The sequence below is a fragment of the Ursus americanus genome, chromosome 16, assembly GCF_024610735.1.
Source record: "Ursus americanus isolate L20-20 chromosome 16, mUrsAme1.1.p, whole genome shotgun sequence".
Lineage (NCBI taxonomy): Eukaryota > Metazoa > Chordata > Mammalia > Carnivora > Ursidae > Ursus > Ursus americanus.
Window position 1 is genome coordinate 13,055,991 of NC_142142.1, and position 19,910 is coordinate 13,075,900.

At 47.8% G+C, this 19,910-nt stretch overlaps 1 protein-coding gene across 4 annotated transcripts in view; it reads right to left on the reverse strand.

Annotated features, from left to right (window-relative positions):
- The window catches only part of TENM4 (teneurin transmembrane protein 4), a 718,843-nt gene that overhangs the window by 34,389 nt on the left and 664,544 nt on the right, over positions 1–19,910 (reverse strand). For all 4 annotated transcript variants that reach the window (XM_087868192.1, XM_087868189.1, XM_087868191.1 and 1 more), the window contains 3 exons: positions 16,162–16,394; positions 12,192–12,346; positions 3,672–4,549 (listed from right to left, as the gene is read on the reverse strand). In XM_087868192.1, the coding sequence (XP_087724318.1) occupies positions 3,672–4,549; positions 12,192–12,346; positions 16,162–16,394 (1,266 nt within the window). The remainder of the gene's footprint in view (positions 1–3,671; positions 4,550–12,191; positions 12,347–16,161; positions 16,395–19,910) is intronic.

Genomic DNA, 19,910 nt, shown 5'->3' on the forward strand with positions numbered 1-19,910 from the left:
TCCTGCTGGATGTGCTGATAATGCTGGAGCTGGGATTTGATACTCTTCCCACTATAGCGTGTTTCTCCCCCTTTCTTTATTTCCCTTCCCTGTATTTACATTTCACTCATAAAATATTTACTGAGAACCTCCTAGGTGGCAAGCCCTGAGCTTGAGACAGAGTACATCAGTTAGGGTCTCCCAGTATTTAGCGTGAGCAGAACTATGACAGGAGCTGTCACAGGGCACCAAGGGATGCCAGAGCCACTTACCCTGTGAAACTTCGGGCAGCCAGCTGCTCATGCCCACCACCCGGCAAGCGAATTTTGGAACCTGCCTCATGCTCACCAGGCCATTTTCTTAGCCACTGAGCGCCATCTGGCCAGGAGCCCAGTCTGAAATGAACGATGCCGCACACTGAAGATGAGGACGGCATTACAGGGTTCTTTGAGGTTTTCTGCCAGCAGACCTGTGGGCTGAGGGGAAGAAGGGAACCTTCATTCCCCAGAACTGTGAACTCTCTAAGTCAGGTTGCTCTGCAGCGTGTGATGTTTATGTTAGATGTATTATTTAATCTGTTGAAAGGATCAATAAAGCCAACTTAAAACTTGTTTCAATAACAGCCCATGTTACAGGCAAGCCTGGGCTGATTCTTTTTTTTTTTTTTTAATATTAGAGTGTTTGGATTGGAATCCACTAAACTGCCTCACGGAGCTAAAAGTAGAAAATTCACTAGAGCAATGGCGCTTTGGCAAAATCTGTCAGAATCTGTGTTAAGAAACACCACAATAATGGGGTGCCTGGGTGGCTCGGTCGGTTAAGCGTCCGACTCTCGATCTCAGCTCAGGTCTTGATCTCAGGGTAATGAGTTCAGGCCCCGTGTTGGGCTCTGTGCCGGGTGTGGAGCCTACTTAAAAAAAAAAAGAAAGAAAAGAAAAGAAAAAAGCAACACCACAATAATGATAACACTGCATCCTTACTTCTTGGGAGCCTCACAGTTTGCAAGTATTTTTACCTTCCGTATTTATTTAGTTTGTTGATCCTCACAACAGCTCTGAAATAGGGTAGGGGAAGCTTGAGTTCTGTCTGGTTGAAACCTAGGTCTGGAAACCAGCCAGCCAGCCCCTGAGCCACATGGCTAACATTCAGCGAAAATAGCTATCTTGTACCCTGGCTTTGTTCACAGTCTGAGCTAAACCATTTTTCCTTGACCTGCATGCCTTTTTCCAGCCCAGTTTGGATATTCTCAGGGACCGGACCCCTTTCCTAATCCTTACCTTGATCCCTCAGACTTGACATTGGATTCTGCTCCTGTAGTGTAAGTTCTAATTCCTACCTACTTTAATGATATCTCCTGTTTGCTCCTTTGGCTAGTTTACTTGCTGCTGCTCCCGGGTACTACATTTCATGCCCAAACAGTATTTCTGCAATTACTGGTACGTCCACTCATCTTGCTTGAAATGACGAGGAGGAGGATGATGATGATGACGACGACAGCAGCTATCAGTTGAGAACTGCTGATGAGTAAGACATCGCGTTTCCATAGTTTATCTCATTGACATTCGGAGCCTCAGACTGACCCTGTGAAGTAGATACTATAGAGAGAAGCCACAGAGAACTCAGGTGCGCCTACTCAGTGTCAGTGAAAGAACCCGGATCTGTGTTCTGGCTCTGCGATGCATCACTGTGGAATTTTAGACTGCTTCCTAACCTCTCTGTGCCTCGGTCTGCTCCTCTGTAAAAACTGCGGATGAGAATTTCTCTGGTCTGAGGTTGCTGTGAAAATGAAATTGGAAAGATCCTGGCACACAGTAGGATGTCAAGATAAGTACGTTTCTCTTTTAATTTGGGGGCTTTTGTTTTCCATTCTCAGGGGATTCTTTGGAATTCCAAATGCCATTTTCTAACAAGTGATTATATACTAATTCTCTTCTTCATAAAGCAACTATGACTACATATTTCATCGAGGAAGACAGGGAGCAGGGACTGGGATCCTTCCTGGTGGAGGCATAGGAAATGGTTTTAGGTTTCAGGGTTGGTCGAGAGCAACAGTTGCAGTGATATGTAAGCATTCGGTTTGGGATTTGAAGGAGTGACCTTGGGAACTGAGTGTGTCGACTTGCTCTGACAAAGAAACCCCTGTATCAGCCAAATAACGTATAAGAGATTTCCATTGGGCAATGGAGGAAAATTGAATTATTTAGTGTATTTCCATTTCAATGAGTTAATCGAGATAATTGCTGTTTCCTGGATCTTTGTCTTTCTTTGTAATTAACGAGGCCCTTGTTTGGCGACAGGAATTTAGCCAGTGAACTTTGTACAAATTGCCGTGATAGTTTTTGGGTGCAAATTGTCTTTAAAAATCTATTAAAGATCTTTTGCTTTTGGATTCCAGGACTATGAGAAACGGATGCTTGATCAAGCTTGAGAAACATTTACAGTTCAAGGATTTAAGTTCATTTGGGATTAACAAACCCAGCAGGAGGCAGCCGGGCAGAGCTGACAGTGCAGGAGCCCTGGCATCAGACAGACTTAGGCTGTGATCCCGGTTCTGCCGCGTTCTCACTAGGTAACGGTGAGCCTCGCTGAGCCTCAGTTTCTATTCCTGTAAAACGGATTCTATCACTCATCTTCCAGAGCTGTTATGAGGATTAAGTGCGGCAGTGTGATTGCTAGCCCATCTCTGGTGCTCAACAAGGCTACTTCCTCCCTACCTCCTGCATACCTGTTTAACGGTCACATATTTAGCAGTCTCAGTTGTTTGGAACATGGCTAAGCCCTTGAAAAAAAAAATCTAAGTGGTGAAAAGAGAAGGTACAAAGTCCATTCATTACATTAGCTCCTATAGAAAGTGCGCAGACACACGTCTCTGATTCTGGCTAGGACGGAATAAGCTGAACTTCTGGTTTTCTGACCACACCGTTCGAGAAGCCCTACCTCGGAGGAGGGGAAGGGAAGTGAGCTCCTTGTGGTGGGTGCCACGACTGAAACACAAAGTGACACAGTAGTGCCACACTGGGGGAGGAAGCAGTGAAATGATACCCTGCCACACGGGAGCTTATCAAAACAGTTTGTAACCCTTTTTGGACAGGAGGGAAGGGTTCTGTAGCCTTGTGTCCTCCCTTCTATTGTAATAAGCAACTGCAGTTGTTCCTTATTAATGATCTTGACTCATAAAGAGAAAGGTTTCATTATGGCTCTATAATGGGTTTGAGAAGGGAGGCATGGAAAGCATTTCTTAAGTTCCACCCCAAATGGTTAAAATGAAAAAAAAAATGTTCCAAAGCCTGAAGATGTAAGGTTCGATTACGTGGGCAATTCATCTACATGGAACTTGCCATTGTTTTCTGGAAGTGGTCATCCGAAGATGCTAGCACTCTGTGAAGTACGTTTCATCTCCATTACCTCCCTGGGGAATGTTGGGCAGATTTCCATTGTACAGATGTGGCAACAGAGGCCTAGAGAGACGCAAACCAAGTCTCCTAATGTTCATGCCTTTCCCATTACATCAGGTTCCTTCCTAGCAGCAATCGTCTGTGATATGAACTTGCAGAACACGTTGTAGATAATGGTCTGCATCCCAAATTCTGAGCCAAAATGAAATCTATCCAAAAATTAACAGTCTCCCAACTCACCTCTAATGGTACATCTCATGAAACAAAACCATCAAATGCCCTTGTGGTGATACTTACTCATAAAATGTTGTCCATCCATTTTCATTGCTTTTGGTTGCCAGAAGGCCAGAGTTGCCATGGTATGTCATCATGGCCAACTCGTGTCCTTGTGTGGTCACGCTCTTGAGTGCGCTGTTGGTGCCCATGGTCACCCAGTACACTTGGCCATCTGGGACCACCAGCCAGAGAGGCATCCCGGTAGAGTCCCGGCGGACGTTCACCATGTTGCCATTGTTGTCAGTGATGAGTGTGACATCGCCATCGCCAGTGTAGGTGAAATTGTACAGATAATCTCCCGTGGGCAGACTTTGGGTGTACAGATGCTTTCCACTGGTATCAAACAGGTAGAGCTCCTGGTCAATTGGTGAGGACAGCTCATACATGTTCTGGGTGTTGAGGAAGGGCTTGTTCTTCCTGATAAACCGAATTCGGATATTCCCCAGGTCGGCCACGTAGAGCTCCCCATCGGCACACACAGCCAAGGAAGATGGAGTATTCAGCTTTGCATCCTTGGCATAGCCGTCATCTCCAGAGAAACAGTCACAGTTGGCATCGTTTTTACAGTCACAGCCACTGGGGGCCCCGGCAACCAGTGAGATCTCTCCACTGGTGGTGACCTGCCTGATGCGGTTGGTCTTCTTCTCGTCGGTCTCAGCAATGTACAGGACCCCATTGTGTGAGACAGCCAAGGCGGTGGCTGACTCCAGGGTTGCGTGGATGGCCACCTTGCTCAGCAGGAAGTGGTCAATGCCGGGGACCTGGCAGTGCATGGGTCTCCCGGCGACGATGCGCACCTGGTGGTTTTCAGAGATCTGCAGGACCACGTTGTTGTCAAGGACGTAGAGGGAGTTGTCCATCGGGTTGATGGCTAAGTCTGTGGGCCACTCCAGGCGAACCTGCCAACAGAGACAACCGGTACTCAGACGCCTGGCAGGGTGCCCACCACTAACCCTCCCCCAGCCTGTATAGCTCCAAAGAACGTCTCGAGTGCCTTCACAACTGTCCTGCCTGATCTCACGACAGCTTGTCATCAACTACGGATGTCAGCCTCTTGATCAGAGTGAAACATGCAAGAGCTGTCACTGAGACACCAGATGATCTCCATTAGACTCATGAACACAAAGAAGGGAATATAAAGGGAAAAAAAGGCTAAGAAACAAAAAAAAGTAAACAGGAGATAGACTTGGGAGCCAGGCAGGCCTAGGTTCAGGTCCTAGCCCCACCATTATGACCTTTGGCAAGTTACTTTGCCTCTCTGAGCCTCGGTATTCACATCTGTAAAATAGGACTGACAATAGTGCAAAGTGCCTGACCCACGATAAGCGCTCAAAAAATGACCGCTAATGTGATGGAGGTGGGAGGGAGTCTGGAAGCTGAGGCAGGAATTGTTCAGATGTCTACATGAACTGATGATATAATATCTGTATGAAAGACAGCATCTCAACCCATTGGGTTCATGGATTAACCCATGACTAGGTGCTGGGGATGTAAAGACAAAATAGCCACGGCCCCTGACAGTTCCAGACCAGTGATTCTCAAATCTGGCCACACATTCCAAGGACCTGTGGTGACTTTAGAAAGCACTGGTGCCCAAATCCCACCTCTGCTCAATGAAATCAGCCCTGAGTGTGGGGCTCAGGCAGTGGCAGGCTTACAAAAGCTTTCTGGTGATTCGAATGTGGGACTGGGAATCACAAGGAATCCTTTCTCTGTCAGGTGTGATTGCTGGACCAGCGGCACATCGCACGGGAGCCGGTCAGAAATGCAGGACAGCAGGTCTCACCAGGCTTCCTAAACCCGAACCTGCATTGAAACAAGAGCCCTGGCTGGCTCCCGTGCACATGGAGGCGCACTCTGAGATAATGGTTTCTTGCCTCTCAGAGAACAGGTCCTCCTGGACGAGATTCAGGAAGCTGGCCCTGGGAATGAGGGGTTCCGAGGTCCCGGGGTCCACGCCTGAGCCTCCTCTGCGCCAGGCCGGGAAGCTGACAGGGACGATGGAGGGCTTTCAGGCGGGAACACAGGGGACGCTGCTGACAGGGTCTGAGGCGAGGAAGGCTTTGTTGGTGGACATGGAGGCCGGATTGTTGGATTCCACACACTGGGAGGTGCTGGCACTGAGGGAAGCCGCTTGCCAGCTGTGTCCCCAAGGGGTCATCCAGCCACACTGTACGTGGGCTGGAAGTGTTGCCTCCATCCGACTTGTGTACCCCGCCCCTAGGGACTCATCGCCTTAGGTTCCTGAGCCCCCTGCAAACCCTCGACGTTCCATCCAATTTGGGACTTACTTAAACACGCGTATTCCTTTAGATAAGAAATTTCTCCCCCAGGAATTCACTCTGGTACACCCCTGTCCACAAGGGTGTACATCACAGCCGTTTTTTATAGTGGTGAAAAACTGCAACCAACCCAAATGCCCAGTGACAGGGAACTGGCTAAATAACGATAGTATTTAGCTCGCCCCCAAGGCAGAATACTCCGCGTAGTCATTAAAAGTGATGTTATGGCTGGATATTGAATGACATGGGAAAATGGTTGCTTCGTATTAGTTGAAAAGAACAGGTTACAGAATTGTAAGCATAGTGTGAACCCAACTGGGGGAAACACGGCAACCACAAATTAGATAAATTACAGATCGAGGGGAGATTAAAAGCGTGGGGGTTATACATCAAAATGTTAACCATACTCGGGTTTGGGGTAATTTTAACTTTCTTCTTTGTAATTTTTAACTTTTTACATTTTCTACAACGTCCATGTGGTCGTTTACTAATATAAAAAGAAACCTGAGCAATTACATACCTATGAGATGTGGCCACCTCCATCTGACCCTTCAGCTCAGGGCCATCCTCAGGCCCTGCCTGCTGGTCTTCCTGTCTCCTCCCCCCCAGCCTGGGCCCCTTGGCCTCCACAGAGCCGGGGAGCCAGAGCCTCTGGCCAGAGGCGCTCCTGCACACTTCCCAGGGCTCTCTGGAGCACAGCGTCGCAGCAGCCCTTGGCTGCTTCAAGAACAGTTTACTCTAAAGTGACAGGGGAATTTTCAATTTCCTAAAACCCATTTCTTGTCAACACTGGCTGCTAAATATTTTATGCCTTTTGGTCCTGTGGCACCTTGGGGACCTGCTTGCCCAGACCTTTCTGCCAGTCATGATGATGAAAAGATGGCTCCCTGGTGGGTGGGAGGCGAGGCGGAAGGGGGACAGGGAGAGGAGAAGGAGGAAGGACAAGCGCTTTCCTGCTCTCTCCCTCCTTCCACTGTGTGCACAAAGGCACCTGGGAAAGAAGGAACAGAGCTCTTGGAGTCCATCCTGGCTCTGTCACGGAGCCTGTGGGGTGGCTCTAGAGCAGACCAAGCATACAGGCTTCTCTGATTTCACCTCCTAGGAGCGACAGCCACGCCAAGGCTTAATCAACACAATGGAGGCACGATTCTTTAGAATTCCTGTGGTCCCTCCGGCTCCGGCTCCCGTGTTCTGCAGTACTCCCTCTCCCCTGTCCTTCTGAATATTCTGTGCCTTTATCAAAGTGCTCTGGGATGACTGCCTTGTTGCAGAGTTATTTGTTCTCAAGAAATGGATTGCCAAGTGGATGAATGAATAAATGACTGGTGAATGGCATGGGGAGTGCGAGGGATTTGAGGCCAGGACAGCTCACTTCTCGTCTTAGTCCCACAATTACTACAGGTGTGCGTTACTTAAAGACTTTGAACTTCTTCCCTCATCTGTAAATGGAGGTAATAAATATTACATAGAGTAATTGTGAGGATCAAACAAGACAATGTACAAGGAGTTTCTTTGCAAATTATAAAGGGAATGAATATTTACAGCTTATTCCTGGCTGCCAGGCACTGTGCTAGGATTTATGTACATGATTTCATTACAAAATTCATTTCCACATCCCTGATGGAACCTAGCATAGGGCTCTGTATGTATAACTGCATTTTCACCCACCAAGCCTCAGTTTCCTTATCTGTAAAACGGGGTAGATAATATCACCCCTTGGGATTACTGTGACAGCTAAATAAGAAAAGTGAAGTCATACTCATCTCTGTCTTCCCATTTCTAACAGTGCCTGGCACAGGCTAAGTTCTCAAGAAATCATTTTGGACCCTCCATACAGAGTTATACTCTGTAGCCTGCTGAGCTAGGGACGAATCCCCTCTTTCGACTAGGTTGCAACATCTTGTGTTCCTTCTCTGCTCTACGCCTCCCTTGACTTTCTCCTCGGGCCTGGTCTTCATCTCCTCTCAGCGGAGCTGGTCCGAGTTCCTTGGTTCCTGTTTTGTACTCTTGCCTCTGAGCCGTGTTCTTAGCTCTCCGGCTTACCACCTTGCTCCCCAGGGGGGCAGTGAAATAGCCCTGAGTGTTTGTACAGAGGAAGCTCTCAGAATGAAAGCCAGTACCCCGCCCACATGTGCGCATAAAAATATCAGCCTGTGTCTGGAGAGTTTGGTAAAAAGAATTCCATGCTTCGACTCAGATGAGAGTAGTCAGGACCAGGGGCAAAGGAACTGTGGTCCAGGATTTCTGAAGCTAAGTGTGGGTTTTTTCCCCACTCCACTATCTGCCGCTTGTCCTCCGAGCCTGATTCCCGCTGCTTGGTAGTCCCTCTAACTGAAGTTAAACAGCTTTCCATTTCTCAATCTCATAAAAGCCATCTATGAAAAGCCTACTGCAAATATTATTCTCAATGGGGAAAAGCTGGAAGCCTTTCCCTTAAGATCAGGAACACGACAAGGATGCCCACTCTCGCCACTATTATTCAACATAGTACTAGAAGTCCTTGCAACAGCAATCAGACGACAAAAAGGGATCAAAGGTATTCAAATCGGCAGAGAAGAAGTCAAAATGTCTCTCTTCGCAGATGACATGATACTCTATATGGAAAACCCAAAAGAAGCCACTCCCAAACTATTAGAAGTTATAGAGCAATTCAGTAACGTGGCGGGATACAAAATCAATGCTCAGAAATCAGTTGCATTTCTGCACACTAATAACGAGACCGAAGAAAGAGAAATTAGGGAATCCATTCCATTTACAATAGCACCAAAAACCATACGTTACCTTGGAATTAACTTAACCAGAGACGTAAAGGACCTATATTCTAGAAACTATAAATCACTCTTGAAAGACATTGAGGAAGACATAAAAAGATGGAAAGATATTCCATGCTCATGGATCAGAAGAATTAACATAGTTAAAATGTCCATGCTACCCAGAGCAATCTACACTTTCAATGCTATCCCGATCAAAATACCGAGGACATTTTTCAAAGAATTGGAACAAATAGTCCTTAAATTTGCATGGAAACAGAAAAGGCCCCAAATCGCCAAGGAACTGTTGAAAAGGAAAAATAAAGCTGGGGGCATCACAATGCCGGATTTCGAGCTGTACTACAAAGCTGTGACCGCAAAGACAGCATGGTACTGGCACAAAAACAGACACATAGACCAATGGAACAGAATAGAGAGCCCAGAAATGGACCCTCGACTCTTTGGGCAACTAATATTTGATAAAGCAGGAAAAAACATCCGGTGGGAAAAAGACAGTCTCTTCAATAAATGGTGCTGGGAAAATTGGACAGCTACATGCGAAAGAATGAAACTTGACCACTATCTCACACCATACACAAAAATAAACTCCAAATGGATGAAAGACCTCGATGTGAGACAGGAATCCATCAAAATTCTAGAGGAGAACATAGGCAGCAACCTCTACGACATCGGCCAAAGCAACCTTTTTCATGAGACATCCCCAAAGGCAAGAGAAACAAAAGATAAAATGAATTTATGGGACTTCATCAAGATTAAAAGTTTCTGCACAGCCAAGGAAACAGTCAGAAAAACTAAGAGGCAGCCCACGGAATGGGAGAATATATTTGCAAATGACACTACAGATAAAGGACTGGTATCCAAGATCTACAAAGAACTTCTCAAACTCAATACACGAGAAACAAATAAATAAAAAAATGGGCAGAAGATATGAACAGACACTTTTCCAATGAAGACATACAAATGGCTAACAGACACATGAAAAAATGTTCAAAATCATTAGCCATCAAGGAAATTCAAATCAAAACCACACTGAGATACCACCTTACGCCAGTTAGAATGGCAAAAATAGACAAGGCAAGAAACAACAATTGTTGGAGAGGCTGTGGAGAAAGGGGATCCCTCCTACATTGTTGGTGGGAATGCAAGTTGGTACAGCCACTCTGGAAAACAGTGTGGAGGTCCCTTAAAAAATTAAAAATTGAGCTACCCTATGATCCAGCCATTGCACTACTGGGGGTTTACCCCAAAGATACAGACGTAGTAAAGAGAAGGGCCATATGCACCCCAATGTTCATAGCAGCATTGTCCACAATAGCTAAATCGTGGAAGGAGCCGAGATGCCCTTCAAAAGATGACTGGATTAAGAAGTTGTGGTCCATATATACAATGGAATATTACTCAGCTATCAGAAAGAATGAGTTCTCAACATTTGCTACAACATGGACGGCACTGGAGGAGATAATGCTGAGTGAAATAAGTCAAGCAGAGAAAGACAACTATCATATGATTTCTCTCATCTATGGAACATAAGAACTAGGATGATCGGTAGGGGAAGAAAGGGATAAAGAAAGGGGGAATGAAACATGAGAGACTATGGACTCTGAGAAACAAACTGAGGGCCTCAGAGGGGAGGGGGTGGGGGAATGGGATAGGCCGGTGATGGGTAGTAAGGAGGGCACGTATTGCATGGTGCACTGGGTGTTATACACAACTAATGAATCATCGAGCCTTACATCGGAAACCGGGGATGTACTGTATGGTGACTAACATAATATAATAAAAAATCATTATAAAAAAAAAATAAACAGCTTTCCAATGTGTGCATTGAAAATTCTCAGCGCCTGTGCGGGCTGGTGCAGGGCCCATTCTGAGAATTGAAAAATACTCGCGTGCACGTCCTCAGGCCGTGGCAGCTTCCTGATGGGTAATTCAAGCTCGCTCACAGGCCGGAGAGGGAAATGCTTGAGCCAGCACGGGGAAGCCTGCCAAATTGGGAAGACAAGTGGCAGAAAACAGATTCCATTCCGGAGCGTAACAATCACATTAGTTGATGCAGAGGAAAACCACTCCAGCAACTGAAAGGGGTGTGAGGTGGGTGCTGGGATGGCCAGCGACAGCCATGGGGCTCTGGGGACGGTGCTCCATGATACATGCCACTAACAGGCAGGCATGACCAGCGAGGGCTCCCAGCCTCTGCTGCCCGCGGAGCACAGGGAGCAGGTCAGCAGTCGGCAGGAAAGGGCCTCTGTGCAGGGGGTTTAAAAAGCTAAGCGAGGTTATTGCTGACACCACTCTGCAATTTAATGGAACTCCTGCCTTCCTTTTCCCCTTGGTTTTGCTAATGTTGGCAAGAAGGATGTTCACTGCTTCAGCTCTGGCCAGGCCCTGCCAAAGGATCTAGCAATAAAGGACACTTTTTGCAATAAAGGACACTTTCCTTGCCAAGACATTGCGGGACAAACTAGGGACATGCTGAACGGCCAGTCACTGGGTCTACACGGGGTTCCCGGTGTTCCCTGCTAAGGTCCAAACTCTTTGGCATGGTCCAGGAAAGCCCATCCCTAACTGGCCCCAAGTCATGCTTCCAGTTTCAACGCCTGCTTCTTTATTCCAACAACCCTAGGCTCGGGCATTCAATCTTCCAACGGTCCTTGAATGTTCCCGGCCCATTAATATTGCTGTAGCTTTTTGCACACGCTGCTCCCTCTGTGCGAGATGCCTCTGTTCTTCCTTGCCAACCAGCAACCCCTATTTAACCTTCAAGATCTGGCACAAATTGCACCTCTTTTGTGCAAGTGGGCACCAGAACTTCTGTTTACTGACCGCCTTTGAGGAGCCAAGCCATGCCAGGAGCCCAGTGTGCACTGTTCATGTTTCCTCCAAGCAATCCTGCCAGGCTGAAGTCAATGATTTCCATTTTAAAGATATAAAAAGAGAGGTTCAAAGGACTTCAGGAACTTGTCTAAAGTTACTCAGCTCGTGAGTGGCAAAGCTGGGATTCAATCAGTCAGTCACCAAATACTGGTTATACTCCTACTGTATACCAGGCACTCTGGTTACAGCAGAGGAAAAGATGGAGAGAATTCCTGTCCCCACGGAGTTTATAGTATGGAAAGAGAAAAGACAACGTCCAAGTACCTGTAAGTATTTCCAAAGAGGGAATTCACAGGCAGCTATGGATCTAAATTCACACCATGTGAATCTCGGCTGCCTTTGAAACTTCCTCGGGCAGATTTCTTCACTGTCCCCTGAGATCCCTCTGTCACCCCCCCCGCCCCCCGTCACACCTGGTGGTTAACTCCCAGAGCACCAAGCTATGCTCTGCTCATCTCTGTATCCTAGTTCTTTTCCCAGGTCCAGCACCAAGAGTGTACTCTTAAAGGGCTAGTGCAGTATAAAAATGGGGGGGCCGGTGGGAGGGCTGGGTGCCGCGTGAGGGGACAGGTGTGCAGCTCCAGGGCTCTAGCAGGCAAAGCTTTCTCTTTTACCTGAGAAATATCCATGACAGAGTCACAGCTGAGGGGCCGGGCGGAGGTAAGATCATTGGAGCCCAGCAGGGTGGAGATGACCCCATTCTGATCAATGCGTCTGATCATGGTGCCATCCACGAAGTAAATCAGCCCAGACTTGTCCACCGTGATGCCTGGGAAAGAGAAGCCAAAACAGGGAGTTCAGCATTAGAGGCAGTAACTAGCTACATGCTCGGGGAGCCCTGCAGGCTGATGGAGACACACCGCTCTGTGATTTGACGACATCCTCCCCACAGGGTTCGATTCTCTTCTAAAGGCCTGAAGACAGATGCCCAGGGGCTTAGGGTGACTTGTTCAGAGCAGGGATTAGAACTAGAGTCTTCTGATTCTCCAGGGCTCTGGTCCTTCCACCTTACTGCTTCTGGAGATTTCTACCTATCAGCTTAGCTAGCCACTAAAACCGGACCCCTGCTTGTCGAGCACTAGAGGTAGCGGTAAGGAGAACCCTTTTCAATGTCAAAACTGTGAATTATTTAAGTGAACCTACTTATGAAGCCTTGTAATTATATTAATCAAATCCCCTTTTTGGTAACAACTTTTCTGTTCCAAGATAATCATCCTTCTTGTTTTTCTATTCTGATTTTATTTTCATTGGTTATTATAGATGCATAGAGCCTAACCATGAAACCTGTGGATGTGTGCAGAGAACACGGGTGAAATAAATGTCCATAAAAAGGCACACAGATGAGAGCAGTCGGAATTCGCCATTCGTTTTCTCCATGACCAGCTGTGTGACCTTGGGTAAGTCACTGGACGTCTCTGCATTCGTATTCTCAGCTCTTAAATGAAGGGATTATTCTAAATTTGTACTTCTCACTCCCGGATGTGTGTGAGAATCACCTGGGCGTTTTCTATTAGGTACCCCACAGGGAGCTGGTTCAGAAAACCTCAAGTGAAGCCTGAATATCTGTCTGTATTTTAGACGAGCACCTCGGGTGATAATGATGTGAAACAAAGTTCGAGAATCGCTCTAATAAATCAGTGCTTCTTAACCAGTCATGTACATCAGAACCACCAGAAGAGCTTTTATTTTCCCCAACACATACTTGCTTGGCCTCGCTCCTGGAAATACTAATTCTGGGGGTGGCTGGGACTGGGACCAAGATATGTTTTATCACGGGTGATACTGATTTCCACCCCCAATTTCCACCCCAAGAGTTAGACATAGCCCTGCCACACCGAGAACTGCTCAGGGGTGCTGGGGCTGAGAGACGGACGAGAAGGCCCCCAGGAGCACGCAGGCTAAGATGGGGAGTCGGGGCCCCGGGGAGGGCCCGAGGGAGTGACACGACGAAGCAAAGGAGATGCCGGTCAGTTGTGTTCTGTTCAGGCTTCTCTGGGACTGAAATGAAAGAAGGGGTTGGGAAAAGCTTCCCAGAGGAAACTTTCCGGTCGTAGAACCTTGGCTGTGTCGCTTCACCGAGTCCAGCTTCCTCATCAACAACATGGGATAAGAACAGCTGACTTGTAAGAGCCCGCAGTAATTATTAGTGGCTGATAATTCTGAGAACGTGACCAGCGCTTTGTGGAGGCCCTTGCTCTCGGGGTCCACGTGTCCAGGACGGGGGTGGTTTCAGACCCCATCAGGGCCTCTGAGTGATGAAGACTTCCCAGAGCAGGACTTCCGTCCACCCCCTTGTCAGGCTGCTCAGGGCCGGAGGGCGATTTCCCACAGAGGACAAGGCAGCCTTCAGGCAGGGACGCCTTTCTTCTGTCCCTGCCTCGAGTGTAAATTAGTTGCATTCTGTAAGCACCAGGACAGGAGTTTTCTTGTCTGCCTGGCTCTGCTCTGTCTTCCTCTTCCATCTGCTGGGACTGAGAAGTGCTCTGTGAACAACTGAGTTTCTTGTTTACAAAGTTGGCTGCACTGGCTAATAGAAGTGATCTGCCCCCTGATTAATTACTTCAGATTTTCTCCTTTTGTTGTGCTAAATAGATGGACATCTTTTCTCCCCACTGCTGTGAAGTGTCTGCATCCTGTGGCACCCTTGTCATTTCTGTCTGGGTTAATTACAGACTTTTGGGCAATTTCACTGCCGCTACATGTGTGTGTGGCTGCATCTGTGTGTGGAGAACACACGTGTGTGGGGGGGCAACAGAGAAAGACCTAGAGAGAATAACATTTTCAGAAAAAACCTTTACTTCTAAGGGAATAGAATGTTGTAACTGAACGTGGTCTTAGGGGATCCATGGAGCCCAATCTGCTCATTCGTCAATGGGAAAACTGAGGCCCAGAGGAGGAGGTCAGAGGCCAGGGAGCAGCAGGACCAAACTGTAATGCAGGATCCCTAAGTGCAAGCCTGGTGTGCTTTTCACTGCAGGCTACTCACTCAGGGTTGGGAAATTGTAATTGGGACCGTGGAAATCACAATACTTACCCCACAGTCACCACCTGACCAGTCCGGGTATGTAAGCGAGATGAGATGAGATGACATATGACATGGTGTGATAACATAATGTAATGTAATATAACAATTCTGATAGAAGTCACTATTTATGAGATGTTTATCCGGTGCCTGGAACCACTGAACTAAGCATTTTCACTCCTGATCAGATTTAATCTGTACTACGACTGTGCAGTGCATTTCTATTTCATAGACGAGGAAACCGTGGCTCAGGTTAAGCAACTCACCCCAACTCACATGGCTACGAGGCAACAATGTTTGAATTTGAATACAGAACCGCTGATTTCACTAGAGTCTAATGCTTTGGCTGGAAAGTGCACGTACCAACCACTGTCACAGACATTAATTCCAATTCACTAGGGACACAGCTGGGTCCAGGAGAGGCCCTGCGATCTGGCGCTATTTACTAATACGATCACGTATGACATTGTTGTGGGACATCATGTGAAATACATTCATTTTGACCCTCAGAACAACCCTAGGAGGTGGACACAGAAGGTATCGATGTCCCTATTTTACTGACGGGGACGCTGAGGCTCACACACTATCGGTCATTCGCTTTACAGCCGCACACAGCGGATGTTTTGCTGATGAATGTTGACAATGACAGCTTCTCCTCCAAAAAACCTTCCCTGTGTTCTACGCACGGGGGCCTCTCTTGCCTCTGGTCCCTCACACAGTTTCCCTTGCCTCTCAGGGAGAAGCTCCTCTTCCTCTCTCCCACATCAGTGATTCACATTCAAGTCTTATTTCTTCTGCTACACTGAACTTCTCTATGCAACCACAGTGCACTGCACGCTCAGTGAATACTTGCTGAGTAAGCAAATGAAGAACTGTAGCTGTGAGTAGAAAGAGGTCTGACTTTTTGAAGGACTCAAAACTGAAGCCTACAGTTAACCCGTCCTGTGGCGTGTGAGCATCTACAAAGACGATACGCTGCAATGTTTTGATAAAACAATAACATGAGAGCGAGCATAGATGTTCAACAGGAGGGGACTGATGAGTGAATGATGGGACGCCCATTTGCTGGAATGCTATACAGCCGTAAAAAATGCCGGCAGAGGAAATTGACAACATGGAGAAGCGTTCATGGTATATCAATTAGGGGAACAAAAAGGAGGTTACCAAAACAGTTTGTTTAATGTGACCTCAACTTTGTCTGTTTTTGGTGAGCACCCAAACACACGCACACCCACACGCAGGAAAAAGACTAGAAGGGAAGACGGGAAAAGTTACCTGGGAATACTGCTGGCAGGTGGAATTGTGACAATTTTAACTTTTCCCTGTAGACTTCTTGGTATTTTCCAAAATGCTTTCACAAGGATAAACATGCATTTCTTCTGAAAATTGAGCGGGTATGAAGGCCGAATTTTGCTATCACATGGGGCTGATATATATATATATATATATATATCTATTCCAATTCTAAGCCCGAGTGTGGAGTTGGACTCCTCACTCCTGGGAAGTTGATTATCAGGACGCCCATCAATGTTACTAACTGTGTTTACAAGGCAAGGCCTTACCTCGGGGGTTGGTAAGTGTGGCTTCAGTGGCCTTGCCACCATCCCCGCAGCGAGTGTCATCGAAGGGGAGGCACTGGTCACCCGTCCCCGCGACCACCTCGGAGTTCTTGACAAGGTCCTTCACCACCACGGTGGACTTGATCTTAAAGACCCGCCGGCTGTTGGTGTCCGAAAGGAAGACAGCCCCACTCATGGGGTCCGTGGTCAGGTAGTACTTATGGGCTGGGCTGTGACTGCGAAATAAGGACACACCAGTTGGTGACCATAGAGGTACAACCTGAATCCAAGCAAAAAGTCACCTAGGGATGACTTTTGGGTGACGGCTCTGCAATTTTTCTGACCCCAGTGGGTGGCTTCACTGTCCCTCTTCCCTAACTGTTAATACGAAAAGCTCTTGCCAATGACTACAATGCCCGGCCCAGCGCCATGTCCACAGGAGGGGCTCAACCCATGTTTTCTTCAAAGGATTATCAGGGAGGCTTCCCACGGGGGGTCTGGAGAGCCAAGCCAGAAAGACAAGAGGGCTTGCCTCTAAAAAAACACTTCAACAAGAGTTCACAACACAAGCCCTTCTCCTGCGAGTCTGCCCCACCCCCAGCCACCTCGGGACTGACTGACAAGACCCTGGCCACATCTGACTCCCAGGCAGCGGCGATACAGTCTTCTGTCGACTCAGACTCACGTTATACTTATCAGGATGAGTTTGTAATTTGAAGCCACACCCAAGGAAAAAGAAATAAAACAAGGGGGCAGTTCTGGAGATACTTCTGTTTCTGGAAACCAGTCCTAAAGACAAGGCTCTGGAGACAGAGGGAGGCAGAGGCCGACCACGACCGCACGGAGGGTGGCAGAGACAAGGCACTGGCCTGGGCGCACGGCAGGAAAGACGCACAAATTTTGGAATTGGATCAGTCTGGGTTCCACGTCTGGCTCGGTCATTTCCAGGTTCTGAAACCCGGGCAAGTTAGCTGGCCTTCTGAGCCTCAAGTTCTCTTCATCTGCAAAATGGGGTGTAAACAGCTACCTTGTCGGTGTACCAAGAAAATTACATAAAATCCTATGTGAAGAATATTTAGCATAGCGCATGGCACATCGTAGATACTTAATAATCGTAACTGTTAGTCTAATTCCTAGTCATTATGTCTGTTTTTACAGTTGGAGAGGACAACAGAGTAGGTATCCCTAATTAAACCTGAATTGTCCTATCACATGGTACTGCTTTATAATTTCTCCCAAGTCTAGCCTGAATTGGAGCTGGACTCCTACATCCTGGAAAGCTAATCTTCAGTCCCTGTGCATGGCCTGGTCACTCCTGGGCCCTTAAACTGCATCTTAATACTGGTTGCCGCTTCCAAGTTTCTGGAAAGTCTTCTGATTCAAAGGACTCTCCCTCTGTTCAGGTTGGATGGCCTGGCACCGGCCATTTTCACTGGATGGTGGGCTGCAAACTGTGCTGGGGGTTCCGAGGGCAGGCTGAGAGGGGCCTAGAGCCCCAGCACCAAAGGGGCACTGTACAAACCTTCAAGATGCAAGAGAATCAGAAAAGTCCAGAGGAAGTGATCTTACATTTTATCAGGCATGTAGGTTTTGGGTCCTTTTGAAAAACAAAATTATATTTTACAGCTTGGTGTTTTTTGAATTACACATGAAGATGGAGGGATCATCATCTTTTCAGTGTCAAGGTCTCTGAAGGTCTTAATCTGGCCCTGACTGGCTGTCATTGTAGCCATCCCTTGCTTTGAGCATTGTCTTGGGGACTGACTGATTCTTAACAGGGCCAGGTTCCCAGACCCAAGATACCCTCCCTTTATTTTCTCTCCTTGAATTAGACTAAGGTGACATGATTTTCTCCCACTGTCCTTCCTCTCTAGACCTAACACGACTGTCCCATCACCTCATCCTTCTCAAATAACAGGCAGGTCTCCCTGCCTGCAGCCTGGGTCCTTCCCAGACCATTCTTCCTTGTTCTAACTCAAACATCGTCACGTCACCCCAGAGCCAATGCCCTCCCTTCCAGGACTCCTCATGGCTTCTAGGCTGAGTTCAGACTCCCCAGCCGAGCAACACACGGGGCTTTTCACATGCTGCCACTGCCTGGTCTCTCCAGCCTCCTCCCAGCAGATGCCCTGCACTCCAGCACCTTGTCACCCCCCACACCTCTGCATCTCTCTGTACCTGCCATGCCTGCTCTGTGGAATGTTCCATCCCCCTTCCCTTTTCAGCCTGCAGAACTTCTACCTATTCTTCAGGTGTCAGCTCAATGGTAACTTTTCTGGCAAAACCTTCCCTGACCCGTGTCATATCTGCCATATCTGTTCGTAACTGGGTAACAGGACACTTCACATAATGCTGTGACTATTTATTTATGAGGCTGTCTCCCGAATCTGACAGTCAACACTTGAAGGGAAGAGACGGGATTTTATTCATTTTTGTATTCCAATGTTCAATTTGGCGCCTTCTAGTGATAGTCGCCCCTTGCTTTAAAGGGGTGGCATCTCCATTTTGAGCTTATTTAAATATCATTTTCATTCAAATTACTTGGTATTTCTTTCACTTCTCTTCTGGGGGAAGCTGGTAACAGGAGAGATGTCCTGTTTATCTTGAAATGCCCCCTGAGACTTATCCTATAATGCAACACAGATTTAATCTTCCCAGATGACGTGGATTCTGGCTAAACAAAAATGCAGTGACCTTAGATGCCACTCTGCGATGCGGGGCAGCCTTGATCTCTGCTTTCCTGATGACAGCTGCGAGGTGGGGGAGACCATTTCATTTCTTTGTGCATCACTCATGATAAACTGGTGCCCTCCACCTTGGCAGAAAATGTGTCCCAGAGGAAGTATGGGGGGGCCCTGTCCACTGAGATTCGCCCCGAGTTTCTGGCTCATGTCTTCCTGCACTGACCCAGAGAAGTGGCACTCACGTACAGTTTCTCAGCTCAGTGAATTCCAGAAGGGGATGGCACTGGCAGGACTGTCCCAGAGAGTCCGAAAGGGCTGCGGCCCGTCTGCTGTGCCCAAGGACATATTGCAGTCTGGTGGTCAGGGAAGCGTAGGGAAAGAACGCTAGCTTTGAACTAAGAAGACGTGGGTTCTCATTTGAGCAAGTCACCTACATCGCTCAAATCGTAGGTCCCTCGGCTGTCAGCTGATGGAGTTCCTGCTCTGCTCGGCCCACAGGCTTGTCATCAGGATCAAATGAAATTATACATCTCAACAGCCCCTTCCAACTGGTAGAGCTCTTGGACAGTCTTCAGGACACTGCCTCCTCATGCCACCTGCCCAGGGAGCAGCAGCCAGACCTCTGCAGGGGGCAGGAGCACCGTTCAGTGGAGCAGAGCTTGCCGAGCGGACTGTCGCTGGCATGAAAGCATCTGCTACCACCGCTGGGGGCTTGTGCTGCCCCAGACACCATCCTAGTGCTTTCTCTGCACAGCCTGACATGCCTCACAACTACTGTGTAAGGCAGGTGCTTGTTGTTGTTTTAAATATATATATTTCAGAAAACTGAGACTACCAGAGATGGTTTCCATCTCCAGTCTTCTTGACCTAAAGGCTGTGTTCTTCCTATTTGCCCACGCTGCCTCTCAGGGCCTCGAAAGTGCCCCTGCCCTGACCCAGCGGGGGGAGCACCCGACCATGTCCTGAGACCCAGCTCCAGCGTTCTCTCATCTGTAATGCCATCCCTGGATTCCCAGCCCTGCCTTCCTCCACTGGATAACTGGCCACTTCCTTCGTGGCGTCACTAGA